The sequence below is a fragment of the Pristis pectinata genome, chromosome 1, assembly GCF_009764475.1.
Source record: "Pristis pectinata isolate sPriPec2 chromosome 1, sPriPec2.1.pri, whole genome shotgun sequence".
NCBI lineage: Eukaryota > Metazoa > Chordata > Chondrichthyes > Rhinopristiformes > Pristidae > Pristis > Pristis pectinata.
In genome coordinates this window covers 108,446,173-108,458,125 of record NC_067405.1, presented here as the reverse complement: position 1 = coordinate 108,458,125, position 11,953 = coordinate 108,446,173, and the positions used below count along the sequence as shown (strand labels likewise).

At 37.9% G+C, this 11,953-nt stretch overlaps 1 protein-coding gene across 4 annotated transcripts in view; it reads left to right on the top strand.

Annotated features, from left to right (window-relative positions):
* Window positions 1-53: 53 nt before the first annotated feature.
* prorp (protein only RNase P catalytic subunit) overlaps window positions 54-11,953 on the top strand; it is a 45,986-nt gene continuing 34,086 nt past the window's right edge. The window contains exons 1-3 of one of the 4 annotated variants that reach the window (XM_052020726.1): window positions 54-1,279; window positions 2,176-2,223; window positions 6,023-6,155. In XM_052020726.1, the coding sequence (XP_051876686.1) occupies window positions 303-1,279; window positions 2,176-2,223; window positions 6,023-6,155 (1,158 nt within the window). In that variant the 5' untranslated portion in view covers window positions 54-302. The remainder of the gene's footprint in view (window positions 1,280-2,175; window positions 2,224-6,022; window positions 6,156-11,953) is intronic. The other 3 variants (XM_052020744.1, XM_052020752.1, XM_052020735.1) reach the window with 3 other exon arrangements.

Genomic DNA, 11,953 nt, shown 5'->3' with positions numbered 1-11,953 from the left:
CGTTTTTTTTACTCTCACCTCTGACCCCCCCCCCTCCCCACGAGGCCCTCGCCAGACAACCAATGCGCAGCGGCGGCTTGTCATCGTCATAACGCTGTGGAGGTGACGGTTGGTAGTGGGGAGTGAGGGCGGTTGTTGGTGCCGGTTGGTTCCCGGTGTCCGTGGCTGCTGTCAGTTATCAGCGTGATGTGTTGATGGCCCGTTGGCTAGTGGGGAAATCATTCGTGAATCGCACCCTTTCACACAAGAGAGCGTGGTTTTGACCTGTTGTGGCGGTCTGAGTGTAAAGAGACGTGCTTAACATGTTGCCTCGGCACCCAGGGACTTTTGTTTCCCATTTAAAATGTACGTTTACTCCTGTGGTCAAAGCCCAAGGTGCATCGAGGCTTCTGCCATGTGCCTTTGCTCCGTGGTCTTGCACCTCGTCGAAATTTTTAACGTTAAGTGTGGGGAGACAGCACGATGGCAACAAGAGGGATTCGCCGAGTACTCATCGAGAAAGAGCTACCCGCAGGGGTGCAACTGGTACTTCGTTTTCTTTATTTACTGCAGGGGCTGCCAGAAAAAGAGCAGAGTTAGCAAAAAGCAAACTTGGCAACAAACTGATTGATGTTCCAAAGGAAGCGAACACTCCAAAAACGCCAATACCAATAAAACCTTTGAGTATAGATGATTGGAAGAAAATGAAAGCCGAAGCGTACAACAAAACTCGTTTTGAAGTAAGCATGATGGAAAAACTACTGTCTAATCATGCGGATATTGACATAGCTAAGTCACTTTTAGTTTATGTGACAATGGAAACTGGTACTGTTGGGTATGAACTCCTTTTGAAATATTTAGCACTGTGTGTCCAAGGGCATCATCTAAATGAGGTACTTGATTTATATGCCATTATGAAAACAAAATTTGAAACATTGGATACTGGTGCTTACAGCCTCTTCATCAGTGGTTTTAGCAAGACAGATCGTTGGAAGGAGGCAGTGATATTTTTGGATTCAATCAAAAAGATGATTAATCCATCACCAAGAAATTATGGTGATGTTATTATTTCTGCACTTCAGCACAAAGAAGTAGAAACTGCTTGGAGATTACTTAACGAGATGGAAGACAGAAACCTAAAACCAAATGAAGATACATTACAAGCATTTTTTGATTGTGGTAAATCATCTTGTGATGAACAGTATGAAAATATGATGATGAATATCCTTTCTTACCTGAGAGACAATCAGATATATCCTGGGGAAAGTTTAATGCGCAGTATCCAGTCATGGTTTGAGAGGTAAAAAATTAATCTTTAAACAAGTGAGGTTTAATAGCAAATTCAGTTATCTATGTTAACATATATTAACATTAGCTGTAGGTTAGGTGACAATTCCATTGTGTATGTTGTTTTGATCTAGCATGCTCTTGATCATTGCACAGAGAAACTATTGAGATCCATTCTGCAATGCCTACTATTTTATGGTCACCTTCTGTGATAAATTAACACCATTTCATGTTATTTGCTTGATTTTCGTTGTTAATCATCCTTCTTGCTTATAAGGGCATTTCATATAGAATAATCTGTAAGTTTAATTATTACTCTTACTTTCTTATAAGGAAAGCATCTGTTTACTAATGAAACCAGTTGCTTTAGTTGTACAGATATAATCATGTCATCTTGTGATTGATAGCACTGAGAGAAGATGTTCTGTGATTTTCTAAGTTAATTGGTTTATTTATACTAATCTATAATATAACATAGCTTCAACATGATATTGATGAAACTTTACTATGCATGCATGCAACAGATACAGAATGATATAAATTCCATTTAACAATTGATATCACATGATTACAACATTGTTGAGATTGGAAGTTGACTGTATCTAAAACTATGGATGTTTGTATATGCTTTCATAGCGATCATCACAAAATGACTTGTTGGAATTAAAATCCTTGCACTGTCTCTTCATTTGATCAGCTAAAATAAGATATAGCTCCTATCTCCTCTGAAACGACTACAATGTTAGTTATCATCTGAATGTGACCCATGTGAATACTGGAATTTGGGAGTATGGTAAAATATTGTGAACAAACACCTTTGAAATGACTCTTTTTATAATAACAAACTTCAAATTAAATTTTCATTTATCATAGCTATTATTTATTACATTTTTTTAATTTTAATTTCAGCCTTCCAGGTAAGAGATGGGAAGGACACAGAACAACTATTGTACACAGGTATGTGTTTTTATAATTGAAAGTTTCAAATTCCCTAGCATCTGTGATTTTTTTTAATATATATCCACTTTATGAAATTAAAAACAAAACTGTAATACATTATTTTGTGACATCCCAGTCCAATTTTTATTCCTGATAATAAGTTGAAAGATCTGATCTGGGGTCATTTAAGGTAATTTATTGGACCAGAGTATGAATGCTGAAAATCATGTGTGCTTCATAGTCTGTTTAATAAAATGATTTTTTTTATTATGTACAGAACTGAGCACTCTCTGCTGAATATACTCAAAAGCATGTTGGCTATTGAAAATATTTTTTTCTAAACATTCAAATATATTTGGCTCTGATATGCAACATGTTGTCTGTGGACTCAATAAAGGAGTGAATTTCCCTTTTACAGCATATTTTAAAAATAATCTACAAAATCTAACTTTAGAGTTTCCATTGGTGTAGAATGAAGCATTTTGATGCAGTGTCTCTATTCAATACCTTTTTCATTCATGATATCTTGCTTGATATTCTTGTATTTTAGCACATGAAATTTAAACTTATTTTATTTCTTAAGTAGATGACAAAATGCAAGTGTAATTTAGTCTTGGTGCTCTATTTATCATCATCATCAATATCTTGTTGTTGCTATAGAAACTAATTCTGATTCAAGTACAAATCAGAATTGTGGACATCGTACGTTGAGACTCCACATAGTGTTTTGTGCGTGCGTATGCAGGTCATTAAAATATATTAAAGATATTTTGGTTTTCGTTAAATTTTTCAGTGAAGACATCATTTGCAGTTTAATTGTCAAGAATATCAGGAGTCAGCCTTGTTGATTCTACAAGAGACACAAACAATCTTATAAGTGGCAAAGATTTTCAAATTAGATTACAATTGCAATTATTTTGAAGTTCAAACTGTTTCTTATTGTAAACTGCAAATTGGAAGACTATTGCTATTTTGATAATTAGCATTGCCATAATTCGTCTTTATAAGGTTGCATTTGATATTAGAGAAACTAACTGCTCTGGACTGCTGAAGTCACTTGCTTTAAGAAGCTTGATTGGATTCAAGGAATATGGACAAGTTTGGATCATGTTCTTTTGCTTTTTGCTTGGATCAAATATCCATTAAACAATTTTAAAACATCATTTACAGACTCCATTTCTCTCCAACTATTAATCCCTTAGTGAAAAATAATTGATAGCTCATTGCCAAAGGCAATCCTGACCTCTCCTTGTCGTAAGATTCAGTTAGTAATTTGGCACTCAAGACTTTAAAACAAATAACAAAGTAGTAGGAAAATAAAGAAACCCAGAGGAGAAAAATATAAGAAAATTATTTTAAAAACAATTGTAATGTGAAAAGTAAACCATAGGAAGAATTAACTTTGATTTTTATAGAGACTTGCACATCCTTGGAATGGTCTAGAAGACTTTATGGCAAATAAATTACATGTGACACATGTAGTTGGTATTATCAAACCAAACATGGTAACCAATTTACAAATAGCAAGCTAGTCCACAAGTCCACAAAGGACTAGTTAAATGTCCAGCTAATCTATTTTGATGATGGATAAATGTTGGCCAAAGTACTGAGTGGATTTTGACCCAAAACGTCAACAATTCCTTCCCCCCACCCCCATCCCCCCCCCAAGAGATGCTGCTTGACCTGCTGAGTTCCTCCAGCAGATTGTTTGTCTGCCTTTCTCTGAATCCATGAGATTTGTAAATCCAGTATCTGTGGAGAGAGAAACAAAGTTAACAATTCTGAGGGATGATCATCATAAAATATGTTTTAAGTTGCAAAGGATGGGGAGGAATAGAGAGAGTTAAAGAAAGGTTGTGACACATAGTTGTTATGGTACTATATAAGAGGAGGAGAATGGTTGTTAGTTGCAGCTAATCCATCCAGAGGGGATGTGTGTATATTATATATATATGGACTGTAATACTGGTAGTACTCTGTAGGTCAGGCAGCATCTGTGGAGAGAGAAGAACAGAGCTGACATTGCAGATTGATGACCCTTCATCAGAATTGACCAGTCCCTGATGCAAACTGGAAAGGCTGATTATCTGAAATTTATTTAGATCAAAGTTGTGTCCAAAGGGATATAATGTGCCTAGCAGAAGATGAGGTGCTGCTCTTTGCACTTGCATTGGATTTTGTTGAAACAATATGAGAGGCCAATGACCAGGAGATCAGAGTGGGATAGCAAAATAAAGTGAGAGGCAGTTGGAGCTCTGGGTGGACTGAATAGAAGTATTCTGCAAAGCGATTACCTAATCTGTTTTTTGGTTTCTCACATGAAGTCGAGACAATTTTATGCATTCAGAATCCATCTCTATCTTGTATGTTTCAGCAACTTGGAAACTTCACAGCCCTCTTAGAGAGAGATTTACAGGGATCCTCTACTCTTTTCATGAATAAATTTCTTCTCATTCTCAGTCCTGAATGACCAAACCCTCATTTTGACACTGACCCTTGCTCCTTATCAGCTCAGCAAGGGGAAGCAACGTCCCTGCACCTAACTTGTCCAGCCCTGCATGAGTTTTGGATTTTTCAATATGAGATCCTCTCATTTCTCTGAACTCTAGTCTGCCCAATATCTCCTCCATAGGACAACAGCACCCACCACTACCTTCATCGCAGCCCCCATCTCAAGAGTCGATCTGCTGAGCTTTCTGATGCAAGTGTACCCTTCCTTAGACAAGGAGGCCAGACCTGTAGGCAGTTTTCTGGTTGTGGTCTCATCAGGGCCCTATGTAATTGTAGTAAGACATCCTTGCTCTTCTATCTTGCAATACTGTTTACCTTGCCTGCTGTTAGCTTAAAGTGATATGTATACGAGCATACGCAGATCCCCTGAATATTTAACACCTCTCAATCTCTAACCATTTAAAATAAAAAAAGTACGCTCTTTTCCCTTTTACTCCATGGGTACCTTGTTTTTCTTGCAAATTATGTTCCATCTGCTACGACCTTGTTCTTTAACCTAGCCTGACTTTATCCTGCAGAAGCCTATCTGCAACTTAAAACACACCTTTCTGGTTCTGATGAAAATGTTAAAGCTATTTTTCCCTCTACAGATGCTACCTGACTTGTAGAGCATTTTAAGCATTTTCTGTTTGTACATTATTTCAGACTTACAGCATTTACAGTTTTTTGTATTTTGATTTGTAAATCCACCTGAAAATGAATGTGGAGCCTCCAGTTAATGTGGATGAAGGACAAAGTCTGCTGGGGCAGCACTGTTGCATACTGATGTACATCAGGAAGATATTTGAATCTGCAACATTCTGCATTATACTTGGCTTATAATCAAAATTCTGCTGAGAAGTTAACCAATAAAATATTGTCTGGGTTCTTGAAGCAGGTACATGTTCTTTATGCGGCTCACACATAAGAGGGCATAAATTTCACACTTTTTTGTTAGTTTCCTCAAATGTGTCATCTCGTGCAAGAATTTTATTGTGCATGTTGAAAGGATAGTTTAATCTCCAGTTGAAGGTCACTAAAAATAATGTGTATGCAGTGCAAAATAACCCAAATTTTTGTTTGGTAGTCTTTGCCAACGGTTTATTAATAGGGCAAATGATCTGGTCTGGCATGATATCTTGTAAATATCTATGTAGCACCAATTGATGTGTTGCCTATTTGAAAACTGAATTTTTCCATAAAATGTATAGTGAAAGCGGCAGGATTGGAGTAATGATTGCAAATGATGGGTTTCACCAATTAACAACTTTATAAATCACTTCTTATCTGTATGTAAAACTGATCCATTTTGAAATTTCTTTTACAGTGGGGAATGCCACATATGCAAAACATTGCTGGAATCCATTCAGCTAAATGAAGAAGAGTACAATATATTGAAAGAATGTGTGATGAATGATGTTATACAAGGAAAAGATGTTTTTAAGAAGACAACTCCTATGGTAAGCAGTGCAGTTAATATAATGAGGAGTTCTACAAATTGTATAAAAATATTTGAAGACAGTGACAAAACACCCATTGCTGACTGCTGTTGTCAAGATTTCCTTTTGGAAACTTCCTGGCCAAAGCCCTATCCCTCTTAGTCAGTGAGGCCTTGCGCTGCAAACAGGCTTCCACAAAGTAAATCCATCACATGAGAGGGCACAATGAGTTCTGACTACAACAATGGCACACAAATGAAACATACCCCCGGCATACCCAGCTCTTAAAATTGTTGAGAAACTTTGTTTTGATTGTCACTGGCAGTCAAATTATTCAAACTTTTTATTTAATACATAAAAAGATTGAGTTTCAAGCAAATAGAAAAATGGTAAATTAACCTAGTTAAGACTTACTCCCTTGCAATCATTGCTCCAATCCTGCCGCTTTCACTTTACATTTTATGAGAAAATTCAGTTTCTCTCCATTGACAGAATGGAGCTGTTGTATCTGTGAGAAGTTCATCTTTGCACAGGATGAAGAATTGCTGTAACTTTGTAATTTCTCACTGGGAATTGCATCAGGAATCTAGGGTTGGTTGCAGTGAGTGACTATCCAATAAAATTGCTCTTAGCAAGTTTGGCATTTTTGGCACGCAAACTGGAAAATTTGGTATTTCCTGGTATTCACATGGGAAATGCCAGGATTTCCACACAAAGTGGTATGAAAGAGCATTGTTAGAAGACACTACAATTGTAGGTTTGGATATTATGCTGTAGATTATTGCTATATCTCATGAAGGATGGCTACCAGTACTTGCCCACTTTGCTCCACCTGCTTTTTGTTGTGATCCCAACTCTCTCCTGTTTGGGAAAAAGTGATAGACAGCACTAAATTCACCATTCATAAACCTGGCAAAATCACCACAAAACTGTTTAAATCATCTCAGTCATTCTGGAAAGCAACAGGTAACATTCATGTTGTGGGTGCAAAACCATTAGCCAGATGAAAGGCAGTGTAGGATGTACCCCAATGGAAGAAATTGTGGAATGCACCAATGCAGGGTACAGATACCTCATCACTGACTCTACAGCACAGTCAGTGTACAGCCCACATATTGCAGATAACTCAGTGCCACAAGTACCCAACCATTGAACATAATGTGTACTTGGCAATTATGATCTTTTGTGCTAACAATCTCACTTCCTGATTTGAGGGGCCATTAGATGGATTGACAGACTGGACATCAGAATATGAGGTTCTTCATGTCACAAGAAGAATAAAGAATTACTTAACAGACAAAGATTAAAAGTTCATATCAGTGCAATACATATTTTTTTAAAAACTTTCCTTTAAGTCATACAAATATTTCTTTAAACGTTTTTTGTTTTGACTAAACTGGAGAATTTAGTTAAGACTTTAAAGCTCCCCTGCCTTCTTGACTTTAGTCTGAAGGTGGCGCTTTTGCCATAGGAGCTTCACAGACTTGATATTGTTTGGTTTCAGGCAAGAGGAAGCTTAAGCAAGCTGTTCTTTATGCTGGTATCCAGTCTGCATATTTTTTTTGGCTGTCTTCAGAAAATGCGAGCAATAATATTGTGATTGTGTTACCATACTGATCCAGAGGACTGGATGGGAATTTAAATTAATTAATCTGGAATAAGAAGGGAACGGTACTGGTAACAAGGAATTTACTGGACTATCATAAAAAGCCACCTGATTTACTAATGTCTTCAAGGACTGCTGTCCTTGCCCAGTCTGGCCTTCATGTCAATACAGATCCACAGCAAAATTATTTACTCTTACTCTTAAATGCCTTCTAATGTGATGAAACAAGTAATTCCACAAAATAGACACTTGGGCATCAACCAAAGCATCAAATTTAGATGTAGCAGAGGCACACACAGTGTGACTCTGCGAAATTCTTCTCATGAATGTTTAGGGACACAACTTAATTGAGAGAGCTATTCCTCAGACTGATCACTAGTGGCTAGCCAATTTCCCAGACTCCTCCATCATTACCCCTGGTTATGTCTTGTCTCACTGGCAGTTCAAACGCACCAAAGTGGTATATAGTTAGGGAGTGGTCCTGGCTCTCCTCAGCATTGACTGTGGAACCTATGAAGCTTCATTAAGCCATATATAGGGAGAGAAACCTTCTGATTGATGTCTGCTGCCTCTCTCAGGTAAATTAATACTCTTTCGCCTTGAACAAGAAGAAATGAGAACCTACTATAGGTGGGGACTCAAAATGCTCCTCCAAGAGTGGTATGGTAGCACCAATACAGATCAAGTTCATTGAGTCGAATGACAAAACTGCAATGCAGGGTGTGGTATTTAACGAGAAAATTGACACCAAGGACAAAGCTACTTGACTAGTCTCTCTGTTTCACATGCATCTGCTCAAGACTATTGATAGGAGTAACAATGCGGTCCTTGAGGGGAAACGTCCTGCTTTCACACTAAGGACACCTTCCATAAAAAGATGGACAAATCCAATCTTGCTAATTACCACCCCATCAGTTTACTCTCAGTTATCAGGAAATTAATTGAAGATATTGTCAAGAAGAGCTAAAAATCTTGATTTAATTACCAAGAACATGAAGCTCAGTGCTGGATTAAAAGTCTAGAGCTCCCTGCTAACCGCATTGTGTTAATCAGTGGGCTCTCCAAGCACTTAACATCTTTAAAAAAATTACAAATTTCAGAATTCCCTAAAAGCTCACGTATTTATATATTAGAAGATAGTAGATTAGTTGTACATCTGGAAGGTTCTGAAATTGATCTAATTTTTTTTCCTTTTGCAGAGGTGTTGGCCTGAATATCTGAAAGTGCTAGAAACAACAGGTCAGGCAGCATCTGTGAGAAGAGAAACGAAGTTAAACGTTTCGGATCAAAGACATAAGTTCTGATGAAGGGTCATAGACTTGAAATGTTAACTCTATTTCTCTTTGCAAAGATTCTGTCTGACCTACTAAGTGTTTCCAGCATATTCTGCTTTTTATTTCAGATTTCTAACAGGTGCAGTTTTTGGTTTTGCATTGGCCCAAATCTCAAATTACATTGCCCCAGCACTGGCCCTTCTATTCCCTGTAACTGTGGGAAGAAAAATAACTAACGTTTAGGTTGAAGTCCCATCATCAGAGCTCGGAAGGAGACAAAAGGTGCAGGGAACATGAGGGAGGGGAATGTCTCTGATATGGTAAAACCAGTGTGATTTATAGGGATAAGCTGTAATCAAGGTTATCTGGTCAATGAGTGAGTGGGAGCAGTTTGAGTGAGAACATGGACAAAAGACTGTAGGAGCTGTGAAATGCAGAGCAGGAAAACATGCTCAACAAGTTCAGCTGGGCTGTCCTCCACTCAGAGGGGAAAAATGGGGATTAAAAAAATACGAACAAGCTGAGCCAATGTCATAAAAGGATGACTAATATGGAGTGAAAAGAGGCCCAATACAAGCTTGAGAAACAGCACCTTATCTTCTGTATGGGCACCTTGCAGCCTTCTGGAGTTAAACTGAATTCTACAACTTCAGGTAACTCGATTGCTTCTCAGCTGCCAATGGTTTGACTTGGAACTTGTCCAGTTGGATAGCAGAAAGTAGTATGTTGTGCTTGATACAGTAAAAGTGCTATTACATGCTCACCAGTAAAGTGGTCAGTGCCAGTTCTACTTGGCTCCATCACTTAGAAGCATAATGTGCAAATAATAGTTCACTTGACTGAGTGGGTGTAGATGCATCAGTACTCAAAGGATGACACTAGCTAAGACAAAGCTGCCCATTCGAATACCCTGGCTCTACCATGTTAAACGTACAGTTCTTCCTTCCCTGGGCGCATCATGCTTGCTATGTGTACTATCCATAAAATGTACCACAGCAACTTCCCACATCTTTAAGAATGCCTTCTAAACCCACACCTCTACCATTTAAGATGGGGCTGGCAGATGCATGGGAAAGCAGTTGCCTCCACATTTTCCTACCAAGTCACACTTTTCTTAGCAAGGATGTACATCACCCTTTTATCATTGTTTCTGGGTAAAAATTCTGGCACTTGCTACCAGAAGTTTCTGCATAAATGCCATCATCGTAGGTGATGAATCCTCGTTGCATTTTTGAGAACAAGCAGGATAGGCAATAAATGATGATCTTAAGTTTTGAAGGATAATTAAAATAAAATAAATTGCATAGTAGTGGAATGAGTAGATAGAATCCTTGCGCCCAGTTTTGCCCCAGGCATATTAACCTTCTGTACACATTCTTTGATTATGGGATTTTCCAAGAGCTAAATAATCATTTAGCTGAAGAATGAATAAGAGCAAGGGTTGTCAGCTTGCTCAGCAACTCTCAAGTCATCATCAAAATATTTCCAGTGTGAGGAACAGTTTAGTGCTGTAATCAGAAAACAAATGTGAAGAAGAAAACCTAAATATAATGTTAAAAAATATTTTGTTATGGATGTCATCAGAATTAAAAAGGTAAGTAAAGAATTTGAGCAATGGACTTCGTTTAATAAATAGCCAGCAATTTTTTTTTAAAAACTGAAATTAGCTGCCTGATACAGAATGAGCAACAGATTCAAGAACTGCAAATTGCCACATCCAGAAGCTAGAATGACAAATCATGCAACACTAACTGCATACCTTCAGTGTTGGCATTCCATTCTTAGGATTCCAAGTTCTTTAATGATCCTGCTGAGTTGTCTTGGTTTCGTCAGCAGTTGTTCATACTGTAAAACATAATTTCCAAGGAAGGGAGAGTGAATTGAATATTTCTGTGTTATTGGCTGGCTTTGTCAGTATCTTTTTCTTCACATGTCCTTCAACTTACAAAGCATGTTTTGTTGTGACACTGTTATAAGGCAGTTTGGAGAGGTTTACTCCTTTTCCAGTGTTAGTAACAAAGGAACCTGAAGGAAAAAGTGGAATATGATGTAACAAAATTAATAATTGATAAAATATGTCAAATTATAAATTTTGCCATTGTATCACAGAAACTGCTATAGTGGAGAAATTAGAAGTAATCAGAGCAAATGGAGAAGATAAAAATAAATACATAAAACAATAACAAATTAGAGGTGGACTAGTGGTAAGCAATAAAAAAAGAGAGACATAGAACAGTACAGCACGGGATAGGCTATTTGGCCTACGATGTTGTACCGATCTTGATGCCAATTTATACTAAATGTCCACCTCCTGTGTATCATCCATATCCCTCCATTTCCTTCATATTCATGTGTTTATCTGAAAGCCTCTTAAACTCTACCAAACTGCCTGCTTCCACTACTCCCCCTGGTAACCCATTCCAGGCACCTACCAGTCTTAGCATTTAAAAAAAAACTTGTCCCTCATGTCACCTTTAAAATTCCCTCCCCCAACCTTAATAGCATGTCCTCTGGTGTTTGATATTTCTACCCTGGGGAAAAGATTCTGACTGCCTACCCTCTCTATGCCTCTCATAATCTTAAAAACCTCCATCATGTCTCCTCTCAGCCTCTGACGCTCCAGGGAGAACAACCCAAGTTTGCCCAACCTTTCCTTATAGCTCATACCCATTAATCCAGGCAATATCCTGGTAAACCTCTTCTGCATCCTTCCCACAGTCTCCACATCCTTCCCACAGTCTCCACATCCTTCCTATAATGGAGTGACCAGAACTGCACACAATACTCTAAGTGTAGTCTGACTAAAGTTTTGTATAGCTGCAGCATTATTTCCTTGCGCTTATACTCAACAACCCACCAGTGAAGGCAAGTGTTCCATATGCCTTCTTTATCACTTTATCCACTTGTGTAGCCACTTTCAGTGAACTTTGGACCTGGAC